The sequence below is a fragment of the Antedon bifida genome, chromosome 7 (assembly GCF_963402885.1).
Source record: "Antedon bifida chromosome 7, ecAntBifi1.1, whole genome shotgun sequence".
NCBI classification, from domain to species: domain Eukaryota; kingdom Metazoa; phylum Echinodermata; class Crinoidea; order Comatulida; family Antedonidae; genus Antedon; species Antedon bifida.
In genome coordinates, this window is record NC_136232.1 from 4,938,786 (window position 1) to 4,957,331 (window position 18,546).

Sequence of the window (18,546 nt, forward strand, 5' to 3'; positions counted from 1 at the left end):
TTTTATTTTTATTCAGTGAGTCGTCTCATTCTACGGTACTTACAACAACTGTTTTACTGAGCACACTTCGTGCTTTGTCATTACGAAAAAGTTGTTTCGCAAAATAATGATGCTAGGACATATACAGACAATTCTACCATTACAAACACACATAAACAAAAATATACAATATATACCCTTACCGCATCCGCACAATAACACATGGAAAATTGTCAACTCTCAAAGACCACTAATTTGTGGTAGGGGGGGGGGGGGGGGGGAGGGGTACAATTATCTAGGCTGTTGTCCTGATATGACGGATTTCAACAATCGTACACTTTTCCATGTTTTCTAAAACAGATCATTCTGATTGGGTTAATAATAATAGATAGATTTATATAGCGCAAATAAACAATGTCTCTATGCGCTCTACAATAAAGAGAAAGAAAGAGTACAAAAAAAGACAAAAAACACCAAGCTAGCACCCAAACCGGAGTATGGGGATACACGATCACCGCTAACTGGTGTGTAAGTACCCATGTTAGCATCATTAAAGTCTTGATCTTTTCAGGGATCCGGTGCCTCCTAGCCTAGTCAGAAAACAACAACAGGCAAGAAAGTTGATCAAAAGCAAAAATAAAAAAAGGATTACAACGAGGCGATTGTGTAATAAGACATTTAGAAAATCCCTTGTTTAGTTTAGATTTGAATTTCTTGCATTGTTAAGAAGGTAATTTCTTTTGTTAAGACTTCTTTTGTTCTTGTTCTATCGTTTTAGTCCACCTGTATCAAATTTGCATAGCCAAGTTCTATAAGTAACCAAGGCTTGGCTAGGAGAGAGCATTTTATGTAAGGAGCTCAGCTTGTTGAATTCCATGTTGTACCTTGTTTAAATACCTTATTGGACATTATACCATATTGGATACTATCTGTACCTTGTTAATTTGAAAATTGAAAATGTTGATTTTGAAAACTTATATCTGTTATTTATACACCTTGTACTTATTTATAGAAAGCCAGCAAGTAAGTTTAGTTTATTGTTATCATTAATTTAGTTGTTCTTATACTCTAGGCGTAGCCATGTTGTTTATTCTGTTGATATATATTTGCTATTTGCTATAATAGAAATGTTCTTATTTTAATTCCTTACACAGTTACATAGTTTGAGCCGTCATTTTCCGACTAAATCATAATAAATTACCAACTCAATTTTACTCCCTATTTTCAAAATTGTAATTGTAAAACACCAGATCTCCAGCTGCAAGAAAAAAACTAATATACAAAAAACATACCATTTTACTTTTAGAAGAACATCTTTTATTTATAATGGACCTTAAATATGGAATAACTTACCACTCAATCCAAACCATTTCGCTGGGCTGGTGTGTGGTGTTATATATATCACTATCTACTATCTATTGAAAGGTATCGACGCATCCAGCACTAGTTCTTACTAGCCCCGACAAGGAAACACAATACGAAATGTTGAAGATCCATATATATAGGACTACCCAGCGCAAATTATAGAAGCCGTTTGCATGTTATATTATTATTATTATTGATATGTGGACCTTTCGGTTTTGTTTGTGGATGTCTCGGTCTTGTTCGTGTCAGGACATCACATCTGTCTTATTCTTGACCTTTTCTTCAAATTGTATGTGAAAACTGTTGCAATATATTTACCACCTCGCTGCCGATAGTTGGTAGGATACTAGACAGAATCCTCCTTCTAGGTGCCTGTGTCTAGTCAATCTCTTCTTCTTTACATCTTAATAGCCTAAAATTACAAACTTGTTCCGTTTCACGGTGCAGTTAGTTAAATTCCTATGATTTCCATTATTTAACAAAACCGTCATCCGTTCTGTGAAACGGAACAATACTGTGCATCTTACTCCATGGCATGGCTGTGGTTCACGCTTATGTCTCCACGACCCTGTCATGCAGACATAGGTTTCTGTTATTGTGTTGTATTATTGTATATATAATTATATGTTTTATTTTCGCCTATGTATCAATGTAAGCGACTTTGTATTGAATGATTAATTAATGTGGGAAAAAAAATTGAAATGTGTTATTTTATTGTTATTAGGGAGTCGTCTAATTCTACAGTTATTACAACAAGCTGTTTTACTGAGCACACTTTGTGCTTTGTCTGTCATTACAAAAACATTGTTTCCCATAGTATTTATACTATGTACAAAATATGATTCTAGGACATATACAGACAATGCCACCATTACAAATACACATAAACAAAAATATACATTATTTAGGCTACCCTTACCCCATCCAGGCGACCTGAGGAGATCATCGCATGCCAGATATACAGAATGCCACTACAATCCACCATGATGGTATACTGAAGGTTGTAATGTGTTCCAAGATACAAAAACATTATTTTCTATGATTTAAAACAATGGAAATATAATAGAAAAATATAATAGAAAAATGTAATAGAAAAATGTAATTTTCCACTAAATTAAGCAAACCGTATGATTTCCGCATTATAACTAAAAATTCACAAGTTCGATAAAGGTATGACGAATGAGGGCGTACTTTAATTTATGAAGGCCATTTTTATTTGGACATTTTTAAACAAGTATCTGTAAATATTTTAATTTATTTGGATTTCTTTATATGTTATGTATTTTATCATATATATATTTTTTTTGTAAATTATACTTGAATTATATGCTATAAACATTAATTACCATAGGTTTCACAGCTTTATTAAAGCCCATTCCCCAAATGTTTTAGTCTAATTTAAGGCCACAAAACTACATTTAATGTTCTAAATACTATATGGTCCTAATTGCGATAACTTATTTCGTCTTTAAACGGTTAAATCTGAAAAGTAAGTCTATTTTAATAATATACAATTAATGCAGCAACTAGACAACTTCAGGCAGGCCTATAGCTAGCGTACGATGTTCGTTCGTTAGGCCACAAAACTAAGCCTAGCTGGACCACACACGAGGACATTCGACGCGAGCTACTTATGTAGTGCATTGTTTCTCTCTTATCATAATTTACCATAAAATAGTATATGCACTATTTTTACAAAACGTCAAAAATTGTAGGGAATGGGTCTTTAATATATTATTTGTTTAAGTTTAGTTCCCACTAGCGACGCAACCACACTTTACGGGCGCTAAGGCGTATCCTAATGTCGGTCGTCACGCTTCGTCGAATTCGCAGTAAACATGGGTGAAAATTGCGTATAAAAGTCTAATTTTCTCGTTAAATCCCAGATTTTGCACGACACAACATCAAGAAATTAGCTTTCCAATATATTCTGAACATACTGTGTGAATTTAAGAGCTTATGCCACGGTTAAGGTGGTGATTTTTTATTTTGATTGGACTATAATTATAGAGATGACTTCCTCCATAATGACGTAATCTCAACACAAGACATTCTGATTGATTAAAAAACTTTATTAGTGTATGGGATATAGAGCAGCCGTTTTGATTGGTGGAATTAAGATCTATATAAAATTTCTCGGTACTGTGCATAGACCATTGCAAACTCAAATTTGATCTAATTCGTTCGATCTAGGAGGACTACATTATATCAGCAATGTCAACAGAAAAATATCAAGGTAGGATTTATTTACATTTTGTTTTACATTACAACATTTTACTTCTTATATAATATTATATTATTATATTAAATTATATAGGCCTATTTTGATATTTTTTTACCGCGTTCTTTCCTAAACACAACGTTTATTACATTACGACTTTTGATAAGTTATCGCATTGTCGCGCTTCAGCTTTCATAAATTGTACTTCATTTTTATCACTGTAGACCCTATAGGTTGTTGGCTTCCAAGCAACTTGAACGTTCCGTCGTGAATCGGCCTGTGAATGTCTTGAAGGAACAACATAACATATTTACCCCAAATTTTCTTCCCGCCTAGTGTACTCGGTTATTGTTGTCTGAAATATGTTTTTTTTTTAAATATTTGCAGCCGATTCGCGGTACTGATCTATTTCCAAAGTATCAGGAATATTTTAGTAACATGTATATAGTAGTAACCTTAAATGATACAGGCACCACGTGTGAAATAAATGAAATGCTGTATTACCAAATATTCCTATGATACTAATATATAGTATGTGGAGATACAGAACTGGGAATCGGGTGATATTTTAATAAAAACCAAAACTCATTCTGTCAATAGAGTTTCTGTATGCTACTGTATGTATATTCTACATCAAAATACCTTGTGAAACTCCCAGTTTTAAAATGATACGCTATTTTTCGTATGTTTTTTGAACCGTTTTAGAGTGACTAAACGTTACAGTTTCAGGTAGAATAAATGTTTTAGGCCTACATTTCAACAACCAATTATTCTCAGTCATTCTCAATTGTCATTTCTTATAAATTGTAAAGCAGATCTAATGATTTTATTCTTTTCTCTCAATACTTTAAAGATGTATTGTCCCCCTGAAAAATTAGTTCTTAACACTTTTTTTGTTGAATGTGCCATTTTAATGTCACCAATTAGTTATCCACTTTGACCAAAAATTGGATCGAAAAAAAAAGAATTCCCAAAAATAAAATGTAATTTAAAGCAAACAATAGTCAAATTGGCTGCCAGCCAATGGGGTTTTGGTTGAATTTAACCATTTATTTTGTCATTTTATAAGTGAAAACATTATTTTTTCCAGTTTTTTTATACAGAAATGATTGACTTTATTAAAGCTAAAAAATAATCTTTTTAAAAGTCTGATTTTATCAATCTTTATTTTTCATGGTTTTTAGGGGAACATAACATCTTTAAATATATTTGATATAGGCCTAAATAAACTCCAAACAACTTTATTCCTGTTCCGACTAAAATCATAATAAATTACCAACTCAATGTTACTCCTATTTTCAAAATTTTAATCATTCTTACAACACCAGATCTTCAACAACTAATAAGAAAAACATACCATTGTACTTAGAAGAACATCTTTTATTTATAATGGACCTTATAATGGAATAACTTACCACTCAATCTAAAAGCAATACCCATCATAAATTAATTTAAAACAAAATACAAGTTTTAAATACTTATTTCAAACTATTTAGAACATTAGTATTCACAATTGCCTTAAGAATGTTTTTTTTTTCTTTATTGTGCCTTTTTGTTTAATATATATATTACTTATCTGGAGGACCAAACTTGAAGCCTTGGCTTAATGCGTCCTCCTCACACAATTATATTTATTAATTTATGTTCTGTATTATAATTGTATATTGTATTGTGTAAAACAATAAACTTGATAGATGATTTTACTATTTCTTAGATTGCTTACATTGATTTATTACGCGTTTCAATCATTTTTACATTTTAGATCCTTCAGCTCAAACGAATCCCGGTTATCCGGCAGTCACGGTGAGTTACCTTATTTTATGTTTTAGAATATAATCCCACTTTAGCAGCCAAAAGTTGCACTGCTCATGACAATAAAATCACAGCGTGTCGTATTACAGTTACAATAGTCCAGGCCTGATGTTACGAATAACGTTCTCTCATATTATGAATATCCATGGTGCAATTGGAGGATGATAGTGAAATGTCTGGTTCTCTGGTTGATTTGTTTCCCTTTCAGTTATGTTGGTTACATATCGTACAATAAAAAGCCCTAATATGGGACACCCCTAAGGGTGCGGCCATGCTGAGTTGAAACACCGGTTCTCGTCAGATCACCGAAGTTAAAGCCCCCTTCCCTACGTTTTTTAGATCTAATTTAAGATCACAAACTATATTTAATGTAAAAATAATACTATATGGTCCTATTGCGATAACTTTTTTCGTCTTTAAACGGTTAAAAATGTAAAAAATAAGTCGGATTCTAATAATTATAGCGGCCCGCTATGAATCCCAAAATGCATTGCGCGCGGATTGATATTTTTGTTTTTCACCTGTAATTCGCCCACTTTTCGATCGATCGTGAGGCCAAAACAAATGGAAGACTCCTAACTTTTCAGCGAAAATACCGGGTTTTCCCCAATTTTTATCAACGGAGTCTGGCAAAAATAGAAAGACAATTAATGCAGCAACTATACAACGTCAGTCTAGGTATATAGCTAGCGTACGATGTTCGTACGTTACCGATGTTTATCAGCTAGGCCTACAAAACTAAGCCTAGCTAGGCTAGGCCTAAGACCGTCCACGAGAGGTCGATCGCCGCGAGCTACTTAGGTAGTGCATTGTTTCTAACTTTTTATCATAATTTACCATAAAACGTACATTTAAGACAAGGAATGACATGGTTTAATGTTTTTAAAGTGATATATATGTGTTATTTTCCAAAAAACGTCCAAAATTGCAGGGAAGGTGTCTTTAAGCAACGTTGGGCCCGGTTGCGTTCTGGATCTAGAAATCCAGCGGCGGGTGTGTCGTATATAGAGGGTGTATTCATATACACGCGGCCCTGGATAAGCTAATGTAGTGTGTAGTCAATTTAGAAATACCATGACTTCGCCCTACCTCAGTGAACTAATCCTAACACCACCACAATAGTGGATTCGAAAGAAGAAGAAGACTGTGAAACGAACGAGGATCAATATTATGTTTCACACTAATGATCAACCCTATTCAGGGGACACGTAATAAAGGGACACCTGTTAGTGTCACGAAGTTGTACCTTAGCACAGTAATTCAATAGAATACATTTTTTCTCTGTTATTATTAGTGAAAAGGTTCATCTGGATCCCTGTATTATAGTGTTTTAGTTTTAGTGAATTTTCTTTTTGATGATTCAATAGAATATATCCGTAAAACTACCAATTTGGTGCCGTATTATGCCTCAACTGCCTACTCTTGTATGTTATATGTATTTGTCAACACATTTTTCGCCAATGAATGATATAATATAATGTAAATCTAAATATATTAAAAGATGGGATGGTGTTCATCTCAGTAGGCCTACAACACGTAGAAGTCGTATTGTGTTAAGAGTCTTTTACTTACCAATATAAGTACCATAACACATATTAATGTTGTTATATATTTCTTAGAATCCTCCTCCTGCCTACCAACCAGCAGGACAAGTAAGTTACTAAATACATTTTCAGAAAAATCATATGTTGACATTTAATAATATATTCCATATTATATAATATTCCATACGCATCCAACAGCGAGCAGTTCGCCAATTATAGGATGGATAAACCAGAGAAGAGGGAAATTACACTCTTTCCATCAAACAGATGACCTTTAATGGGTTTTCCCGCTGCTATGTCATTATTTTGTTTATTTTTTAAATAGATTTAGTTTATTTTTCTATATCACATAGCAATAGCAATCGATATTACAAACAAACAGCGATCAGTCAGCCAATTACAGGATGGATAAACTATTTTATAATTGATCGTTTTTATAAATTAAGTCTCATTTGAGGTTTAGAGAGTAGAGTTGGAAGAGTCGTGAGTTACAACCCTGGTAGGCCTACTAGGTCAGGATTGAACCTTAGCCCTTGGGATTGGAAGGCAAACACGTTGCCACCAAGCTACAGCTCCACTTTCATCAAGACCAATAGCAAAACATATTATCGCTCTACAGTATAGTTATATATTACTTTTTTGTTTTCAGCCTGCCTTCCCACCACAACCCCAACCTGCAGGTTACACCGCCTACAATGTCCAGCCCGTTCCAGTGACCACAATAACGACCATAAGAACCAGGCCTAACAATTACCTCATTTCAGCTATACTTGTGACTGTATTCTGCTGTTTACCTTTTGGAATTATCGGAATTATCTACAGTGTAGATGTAAGTCTATCATTTCTCTCTCTTAAACTTATGCTAAGTCTGAAAAATACTTATTAATAATTATTAATTAATTCTTGTCTAAAAAAAATGAACATTTTATCGTTTAGATTTTCTATAATCTCAATTCAATGTTTTTAACTGTTTGATATACGGCAAAATATGTACCCATCCTCCGGAGAAGATTTACCATGTGTCGGTGGAAAAATATCGTCACATTTGTTTGGGGGTGGCGCTACCAATATACGGGGCAGAGCCATATATATTATACAGATATTGCCTGCTTAGAGGTGAAATATAAGATTTGACATCCCCGAGGGAATGATATATGTTCGAGGGAATATATATATCCCGAAGCGGCAGCTGAGGGATATATAATTCCCCGAGAACATAATATCATCCCGAGGGGATGTTAAATCTTATATTTTACCGATATAAAAGGCGATATCTGTTATATTATATAGCCAAGAACAAGTCTGCTGGGTTGGGTGAAGCTAGGCTAGGCCTCCTATTCTATAGTATTTGTATTGTATGTAAACAAGCCTCCTGCCTAGACACCTTACCTTGCGAAGAATAATATACAGATAATTACTAATTAATGATTCCTTGGCAATAAAATATTCACTTAGGCCTAGCTAGGTCGTTTAAATTAATTTCCATCAATAAGCCTATTAATAATAATATTATAATCAGGTAGGCCGAATAAACAATTCATCGTCTTCTCTTCGAGGAGCCGAATCACCGGATGTTCAGCGCGTACTAGTTACTAGGTTACTACCGTGAGTATTGACCAATCACAAACGGTGTTTCATCACATTTAGGGAGGACTAATAACAAATGAGGGCGCTATGTATGCATAGTTTAAATAGTTTAGATGAATAATTTCTTCAAGCAAGCTGCGTGGCGCAACGGTGGAAGCGTTGTCTTGCGATGGAGTGACAATTCCACCCGAGTTCAAATCCAGTAGATGACTTTTGTTTATTTATCGGCGAACGCGAGTGTTGCCACACGAAAATTACACAGTCAATATCATCGAACTCGAGAATGTATATGATTAATGACAGGGGACACGATAATTACGCGAAAATTACTCAGTCAATATCATCGTTCTCGAGGATATATACGATTTACGATCCTCGCAGCGATAGTCATGTGACGCAGTTTCAACCAATCACGTTCACGTATTTACATAGGCTATGTAATATAAAGAGTTACGACATTGAAAATTAAAAGCCATTTTTGTGTCAAAGAATTCGCACGCTGAGGGCGCGCGCGTCTATTTTGTATAGCGTTTTCCTGTAGTTCATGCATTATTTTTAGATTTTTTTTGTCTATGAAATAACGCTTATATTCCGTTTTTATTTTAGTAATTAATTTTATTAATGGTATTAATTTGGTAACATATATATATTGTGTCTATAATAACAAAAGAATAAATGCTAGGGCCTACATGCAACTCAGGATACATCAAAGCATGAACCAATACAAAAAACACACAAATTCACCCCTCTTTTTATACAGTATATGGCTCTCTGTGTGTTTTTGACACAAACTTTCAGAGACTCGTTCATCATTTCATTTGTAATAATTTGCCTTTATTATTTTAATATTGTTCATACCCTATTCAATATAATTATTAACAAATATATCCACGACACTTTATTATTTTATTTAGTCATCAAAGCATGCATTATGAATTGAAAATATTACATAATTGTTATTAATAGGACGTAGTTATGGGATGTTTCGTTCCAAAATCAATCAATCAAACTTTATAATGTACTAGCGCACGCGCGCGCAATATTCTTTGCCGCAAGTACTTCTGTACGCAGTGCACATCGATATTTCGCCGTAAAATGTGCAATTACATTTTTTTAAATATAAGAAAAAGTTAAAGTATTTTCTTGCTCCTATACTTTATATGCATTAACGGAGACAAGTTTGACACAAATTGATCTGCATATCACGTGACTATAATCCAATGTCGTAACTCTTTATATATGGCTCTGATACGGGGTATGACTCACAATATTCCAATCAAAAATCTTCCAATCAACAGGGTGTTTATAATAGCTGATGGACTAACATAAAAAAAACCAGCACGAATGTGCGATACTCGGGGTACAGCAAAAGAAGCTGTAATGACGTCACAATATCATAAATAGGTTTTGTATAAGTAATGTAGTATGTAAGTAGGTAAGTAGGTATATATTCTTATAAAATAAAATCTCTATAGCTTTGAGGACATGTCCCTGTAATATATTCATGCCAAATTTCAGCTCAATACTACAACGAATAAGGGAGGAGTAGTACTTTATAAATCGCACTTTTTGCAGAATTATGACGTCCTAAACATGGTACCCAGAGTATCGAACATTTGTGCTTGTTTCGATTGGTACCATGTTTATGACGTCATAATTCTGCATCCGGTTGAAGTACGAACATTTTCTCTCTATAGCTTAGTTCACCTATTACCCTAGTATATGCATGCCATGTTTCAGAGCCGTCAGACGACGCGTAACGAACTAGTAGGACTTGAAAGTTGGCTCAATAGTGTCGGATGAAAGAAGAAGAAGAGGAGAAGATGAGAGAGTCCTAGACTCGGGTACCCCGAGTAAAAAGACAATAGACATAACTACAGACTTGGAGTCTAAATTGATATTGTACAGCACCTACTAGGGGAGAGTAATCTCGCTTTTCCCTGATACAATCCAATACGAAATTCAGTATAATGAAAACAGTGGATTTCATTTATTTTCTTTATTAATATAATTTTCATTCTTTTTTGTTGAAGTTATGTTTCAATATTTTTATTTTTTGTTTTCAGAGTACGAGTAAGTTTGACAGCGGTGATGATGCAGGCGCCGCAAGCTCGGCTCGAACAGCCAAAAGCTGGACCATTGCTGGGCTGGTGTGTGGTATTATATCTATCACTATCTACGTCATATTGACAATTATTGCCGCGTCGACCCAGCAATAGTTCGTATTCCGACGAATACTATTCGTCTTATTAATAGCCGAAAAGGAAAAGACAATACGAAATGTTGAAGATCCGTATATATAAGCCTACCCTGCGCAAAGTATAGAAGCCGTTTGCATGTTATATTATTATTATTATTATTATCATTGTATCACTTATTGTCATCATTTTAAATTGTTAATGGCATGCTGATCATATACATTGTATTTGTTTACCTGTTTCTGATGTTGTATTGTTTTATGTATGGCGGTAATTATCGCTGTTGGTTTTGATTGAATAAAATAAAATAGAAAAGTGGGAAAACATTTCTAATATTACAATGGAAATACATTGTTTATTTTATCAGTGAGTTGTCTACAGTAAAACCAAAGCAACATAAAGCTGTTTGAGCACGGGGTTATACTATTTGTAGATTTAGCCTAGATTCTAGGACATTACCGCCAAGGAAAAAGTCCTAGATAAACTATTAGTATTACTCCATCCCCCACCCGGAAATCCCTCTAGCCTAAAACCATATCGTCCAGTTACCCCGGGGGGATATTTCAAGGACTTGGTAGTTTTCCAGGGGCGGGTGTAATTATCATCCAGACCGCTGGCGAATTTCAACATGAGTAAACACCCGTATTTCTTCTATGACGTTTTCCAAAAACGGATTATCCTGATTGGTTAAAAACTTTATCAGTAATCTGATTATACTGAGCAACGGATTTGATTGGATAGAATTAGAATTCAGATGTTCCTTTTGTTTGCCGCTCGCACTATAAAAAGACAGGTTGTGTAATGCATATGTAATATACCGGAAACTCGAATCAAAATCAGATCTAATCTGTTTAATCATCACACTATATCAACAATGTCATCAGATAAGACTCAAGGTAGGGGTATACACTTAAACGTATTCCTATTTTTTTAATTACGGTACAGATTTTGAATACGCGGGAAAGTATAGTTGCTGGAATGGTTTTTAAAATGACTGCGAAAAACACTGTCTTATTTTAAAAATATAACCGTTTTGATAGGGGCGTGAATAAACCCTTTTATCCAGATGTTTTTACACTTTGTCAAATTGGAAACCGTATCATAATACTTGACTTGGCTTATGGCGAGTGGAGTCCTCGAACCACCATGTCCCTCCAAAGTTTCTTGTCTGTCATAGCTGTTTCCACTTCTGCTCCCTCCAAGCCAGTATCCATCCTTAGAACGTCTGTATACGAAAGAGGTGGTCCGTTATCATCCTTACCCTAACCAGGGAGGTGTTTTCACCTCCCTGCCCTAACCTAAATTATTGTTGATATTAATATAAATACACATAATTATATTAATATCCCTGAGCATGCCCCTATCTTTAATAAACACAACATTGTGCTGTGTGCTTAATACGGCTTTCAAGCTCAGGTTTTCAAGATATATACACATTTTGATGCAATGTAAACACTGAACGTGTATGTTATTAGCAAAATATTTCAGTTCGTATTGTGAACGATAGATATGCAGGCTAAACAAGTCGAAATATCAACAAAATGTGTGTTCATATAAAGCGTGGTTCCCACTAGCGACGTAACGTAACGCAAACGACGCAACGTAAGAAAATGCCCTTTCTAAAGCTTGGTTCCCACTAGCGACGCAACGCAAGGACGTAACGCAACGCAAGTGAATTGACCAATCACAAGCGATGGTTTATTCGCTTGTGATTGCTAACTGTCTATAACTTCGTTTGTCATTGGTTAAAACGCTTGCGTTGCGTTTACGTCTTTGCGTTACGTTCTAGTGGGAACCAAGCTTTATGTGTAATGTTTGCAGCACTGTTGCGTCGTCTGTTCCCACTTGTCATTACGCAACACAGCACTTTTCGTCAATACGTCGTTGCGTTGTGTCCTAATGGGAACCACGCTTTACCTTTGGTGTGCATTCATTTTACTTTGCGTACGCAAACAATTGTTGCCAGATACATCGGTATAAAACAGACCTGAAGAATCTCTCATTTCCGTCTCGTTTGTGTTGATTTGTGGTATGAATGAAGGCACTATTTTTTGGAGAGACATGACAAGAAAGATTGAGATTCAATTTTACTTTTTATTTGGCCTTGCAAAAGATTATGGTTTCCACCACCCGATTTTAAGCTATATACACTGCTATAATGACAAACCATTCTTCCAGTGTCTACCAGGGACGTTTAATAACGGTAAAAATGTAGGCCTAAAATATCTTAATAGAAGATTCAGCGGACTGGAAATATTGTATTGTATTCATTTTATGTAATAACATGTATATATCTGCTTTTCACAAATGCATTGTCTTTTGTAGGATGACTATCAGTAATTACCTTTGTGTTAGGAATGCCATACTTTCAATATTGTTTGTAAAGAATTCTTTTCTTTAATAAAACTACTGAACGTTATGCTCCACTACATCATCAATCAATCATCAATTTATAAATAAAAGACAAAACGTTTCCTGGTGAAACAGAAACTTAGGCCAGTTAGGCCTAAGTGCTGATTTTTATACCGATTCCCGTACGGTACCGACAATAAACAACACACGCAGTGTCTTGTCTGCTGACTACAAGTACCCTTCTACCACATGATACAAACTGTTGACAACTTTAGGCTAGAAAAAACATTTATTTGTTCATATTTATGTACGATAAATTAAATATTCTTTCAATTTAGTTTACTGTACTCACTCAATTTAAACAAATAACAATAGTAAACTAAATATAAACAAGAAATAAACGCCGCTCATCTCACGGTAACTACCGTCTACATGCATCTCAATATTTATAAGCAAATGTTTTCATAGACTCTCTTTTCCCAGAAGTGCTTTGGGGTGTGCGCATGCCCAGTTCGATTTTCCAAATACCCCTTTCTTCAGCCGTAGTAAACTATAAGCGACCGCATGGTACCACTGTTTCCTATGCCCGTTCTTGAATATAGGCCTAACTGCCTAAAGGAGCGGCGCGAAAAACGTCAAGCTGATTCAATTATTGATGAAGAAAGAGACGTGAATATAGTATTTTTTTTTATTTGGTTTTATCAAAAAATGTTCTCAACATGAAGCAGTACTGCAGAAAATGTTCTCAACATGAAGCAGTACTGCAGAAAATGTTCTCAACGTGTTACATATTTTTGAATAAATATTATAGATTTGTTAAAAAATATTTGTTGACAATTTCCTTTATAATATTAATCCCATACGGGGTAATTTACTGTCCCAGGACGCGAGGCCCGTATATGTACGGGTTGACTTTTTGGGGTCACTGAATTGCACTTTTTGAGCTAGGTGAAAAAAAATGCAATTTTTCGGAAGGCCAAAACATTCCACATAACTATAAAACCAACAATTCCAGAAGGTTACAGTCACAAAAATGTATTTTTCCTAGAACTATTAAAAATACCTTATTTAGCCTCAGTCACTTGGTGTAGAAACTTCGCGTCTTCAAAGGGTTAATAACGACTTTAATTAATTTACTCTTTAACGGGCCTAAACACAAATGAACCTTTTAAAATATGTTTATGTTTTAGCCCCGTCTGCTGCTTCTTATACCAATCAAGTTTATCCACCAAACACGGTAGGCTGTTTTATGTGTCTTTCGTAGGTATAGTGTAGGTATAAACACGAAATTATGTATAGGTAGGCCTAATAATAAAATAATAATATAGGTATACATTTAGATTTGAATGAATATGGTAGGATACGGATTTTGATGTGCAAAAACAACAATCAACCAATCACAAACAACCAACTAACTATCTCTTGATATCTGCGTTGCCTAACTAATAAAAATAAAATAATAAAGTACCATATACATATATTTTCTATTTTAGCCTGGGTACCCCCAAGCTCAACCTGCTGGTTTCGCCAACTACACCGTCCAGCCCGTGCCAGTGACCACAATAACAACTGTGAGGACTAGGCCTAATAGTTATCTCGTTCCAGCTATAATTGTCACTTTATTCTGTTGTTTACCATTGGGAATTGTCGGAATTGTTTACAGCGTAGATGTAAGTTTTTATTAAAAGTGAACAATACAAATGTTTTACACGGACATTTTTCTGTCATAATATTTATAACCATCATCTCTCAATAATCTCTCGATCTCACGCTCAGCAGTGACTTTGGGGTTGGGGGGGGGGGGGGTAATTTTGTTATTTTATGTCAAACTATGAGGTTGTACACACATTGTAAGATTGACAACATTGTTTCATATCCATAGAAAACATTAGGTAACAATAATCTTTTAAAAAAAAAGAAACAAAACTGATCCAGTAGGTGATAACACTTTTTTTTTTAAGTAGGCCTAATTTTTCTGTGTTTCACGCTTTCGATTATTTTGTTTTTCAGAGTTCGAGTAAGTTTGACCGTGGGGATGATGCAGGCGCCGCAAGCTCGGCTAGATCAGCCAGAAGCTGGACCATTGCTGGTCTTGTGTGTGGTATTGTTATTATTAGTGTGAATGTCGTATTACGACTGGTATTGTTCTCCACGTACTATTCCGACTACTAGAGCCAGCCCATAGTGAAAGTTGTCGGGATCGGACTTCACGAACATGAAAGAATATATACAGGGTTATTTAATCATGTTCTACTACACATTTATTCAATTGCCTAAAAAGAGAGAGTAGAAGATAGCAATAAACAAAAATAAAGTAAAAATAATAGCTGCTCTGACATTTTGTATTAGATTTTATATACTATTTTTATACCTTTTGTATGTTTTTGCTATACATTTTATTTGCGAAATAAAGTTTTATATATAATATGAATAATAATCAGATCTCGTTCGGTTTTAGATTTTAGATGCCTTGGTCATGCATTCATTAAAGATGTATAGTCCCCCTGAAAAATAATGTTTAAATTGTTTTGTTGTTAAATATGCCATATCACATAATAGTTATCCACTTTGACCAGAAATTATATCTAAACAAAATTTATTTATCTAAAAAAACTGTGATTTAAGTCAAGAAAATGGTCAAATTGGCTTCCAGCCAATGGATTTTTGGTTGGATTTAACCATTAATTATGTTATTTTATGTGAAAACGGTTTTTTTTTCTACGGAAGTGATTAACTTTATTAGAACTAGAAAATTACCTATTCAAAGTCTGATTTAATTAATCTTCATTTTTCATGTTTTTGGGGGACAATACATCTTTAATTCATACAAGTAATAGTTCACGACTTTACGATATTGAAGACATAAATTGTTTAAGCTTGTGTAGTGTTGGGTTAGATTTGCTTGATATTACAGTTTTAAATTCAAACAGATAATAGGATGTTATAATCCCTGATCGAACTTATAAAAATCGTTTTTAAAATGTAAAAGTCAACTGATGAATAATTGAATAAACATGTTGAATTTATTTGCAAAGTTGTATTTTGTTTGAAAAAAAAAAATTGTTATTGTAGGTATTAATATCAATATTAACATAATTATATTGATATCTCTGAGCATGCTCCTTTCTTAATTTTGGCGATCCCTATTCTATCGTGTATTATTTTTTAAATAAACACAGTATTTTTGTAATAATTGATTGCTTAATAAGCTTTCAAGTTCAGATTTTCAAATGAAGACGCAACGCAAGTTTTTCAATGAAAAGCGACAGTACGAATTATCCATCGCGTGTGATTGGTCAAATAACTTAACGTTGCGCTTGCGTCCTTGCGTCCTTATGGGAAATACGCATTAGTATTGCGCATTAATTTGAAATGTTGCCATTTAACATAAGTTTCAACAGACATGAAGCTATGCAGTTATCTCATTATCTATCTCTTTTGCGTTGATTTGTGGTAAAAAATCCAAGATTCAAATAATCTTTATTGCAATCATAATATTTATAAAATAAATAGGATTGGATAATTACAATTCATATAAATACAAAAGAACTATTACCATAACACTAATACATTGACCTACTACTAAAAACTCACTTTCGATAAAATGTATATAACACTGATTATAAAATTAGTAGCACACAAATTTAAAATATTTAAAAAGTATTGTACCTGTGTAAAATAATTGAGTACAAGCAGGAAAAATAATAAAGAATATAATATTTAGAAAAATCTAAATAATGGTTCAGGATAGCGGGTTGGTTCATGTGCATATAAAAAGGGAAGAGATTCAGATTCATTGTTAGTTGGCAAATATACGGTTTCACCACCCGATTTTAACGACAAAACCATTCTTCCAGTGATGAACTTTTAATAACAGCAACAATACAATAACTTAATAACAGATTCAGCGGACTGGAATAATTGCTACATCAGAAAAATTCTCCAACAATTGTTATACTTTATAAATAAAAGAAAAAAGGCAGAAAACTTCTGCGAAACAGAAAATTTAAATCATTATTTATTGTAAAAAATAAAATATTATTGCTACAGTGTGCTGCTGTGTCCGATTCTTGTATGGTATAACTAGTACAATAAAGCATCATGATCTTGTCTTTTAGATTGATTGAGTGAACGGGCACACGACGGTCGTAGTCGACTGCCGATGAACGTATGACGTAATGACCTTGTAATAATCCATAGTAGCACTCGTCCGGGGTGCTATTTCACCACTCTTGGTTGGTGGAAGTACACGGGCTTAGGCCAGGCTAAGTGTGTAGCTTAGGCCTAGATTCTTAATTTTCTGAACAAAGGCTGGCGTCCTAGTGATAAGACCCAGGCCATAACCTGTATTATTAAAAGCTTTATTTAAAATAACCAATAGAAATCAATAATTCACAGTTTGGAAATATAATTTAACTGAAATTCACTTTACTACATTTTCAGAAAATCATCGCGAAATTCTCGGCCATGATTTTGGGTAAACTTTTGCAGTGTTATGACGTCATACGTCCACTGGCACTCTACCTATTTTTACAGCTGCAGACATGTATCTAGATGACTGTCAATAGTCAGTTAAGATCTTCCTATTGACAGTTGCAGACTCGTATCTAGATGAAGTCAATAGTCAGTTAAGATCTACCTAATGACAGTTGCAGAGTCGTATCTAGATGACTGTCAATAGTCAGTTAAGATCTTCCTATTGACAGTTGCAGACTAGTATCTAGATATAGTCAATAGTCAGTTAAGATCTACCAAATGACAGCTGCAGACTCGTATCTAGATGACTGTCAATAGTCAGTTAAGATCTACCTAATGATAGTTACAGACTCCTATCTAGATGAAGTCAATAGTCAGTTAAGATCTACCAAATGACAGTTGCAGACTCGTATCTAGATGACTGTCAATAGTCAGTTAAGATCTACCTAATGATAGTTGCAGACTCGTATCTAGATGACTGTCAATAGTCAGTTAAGATCTACCTAATGATAGTTACAGACTCCTATCTAGATGAAGTCAATAGTCAGTTAAGATCTACCAAATGACAGTTGCAGACTCGTATCTAGATGACTGTCAATAGTCAGTTAAGATCTACCTAGCGTAATTGTGCATTTTTTTACAATTTTATTCAGATAAAAACAGTTGTATAGTACACATTTTTATGATGTAGGTCTATAGGCCTAGGCCTACATAACAAAAGTAAACCTTTTAAAAATATGTTTATATTTTAGACCCGCCGTCTACTGCAGCTTATACAAATTCCGGTTTTCCAAACACGGTAGGTTTGTTTTATGTGTTTCATTAGTAGGTATAAACACGAAATAATTAACAATAGTGATTCACACTGTCTGTAATTTATTTGGCTGTTTTACTTTATCGTTTTGATTGCTTTTAGCTTATTTTATTTGTTTACTGTGCATCTGGATCCACGCACAATTCAACAACTAACCAATCATCAATCAGGGAAAAAAAAATCAGTTTTGATATCTTA

At 34.2% G+C, this 18,546-nt stretch overlaps 1 protein-coding gene across 2 annotated transcripts; it reads left to right on the forward strand.

Annotated features, from left to right (window-relative positions):
• Nucleotides 1–921: 921 nt before the first annotated feature.
• LOC144847593 (uncharacterized) lies at nucleotides 922–15,341 on the forward strand. Of its 2 annotated transcripts, none has more exons than XM_078704032.1 (6): nucleotides 922–1,002; nucleotides 3,538–3,580; nucleotides 5,328–5,368; nucleotides 6,997–7,029; nucleotides 7,571–7,750; nucleotides 15,069–15,341. In XM_078704032.1, the coding sequence occupies exons 1-6, from the start codon at nucleotides 937–939 to the stop codon at nucleotides 15,228–15,230; spliced, it is 525 nt and encodes a 174-aa protein (XP_078560158.1). In that variant the 5' UTR covers nucleotides 922–936; the 3' UTR covers nucleotides 15,231–15,341. The 2 variants fall into 2 exon arrangements, with proteins under 2 accessions (XP_078560158.1, XP_078560159.1); XM_078704033.1 differs by lacking the exon at nucleotides 15,069–15,341 and adding an exon at nucleotides 10,575–10,842.
• The last annotated feature ends 3,205 nt before the right edge of the window (nucleotides 15,342–18,546 follow it).

Excerpts from the sequence above, each read along its gene's own strand:
- LOC144847593 (XM_078704032.1), top strand. The coding sequence starts at position 937 with ATGTTGATTTTGAAAACTTATATCTGTTATTTATACACCTTGTACTTA. Across the intron at positions 1,003-3,537 it reads TATTTATAGAAAGCCAGCAA|GAGGACTACATTATATCAGC; the intron begins GTAAGTTTAGTT and ends CGTTCGATCTAG. Across the intron at positions 5,369-6,996 it reads CCGGTTATCCGGCAGTCACG|AATCCTCCTCCTGCCTACCA; the intron begins GTGAGTTACCTT and ends TATATTTCTTAG.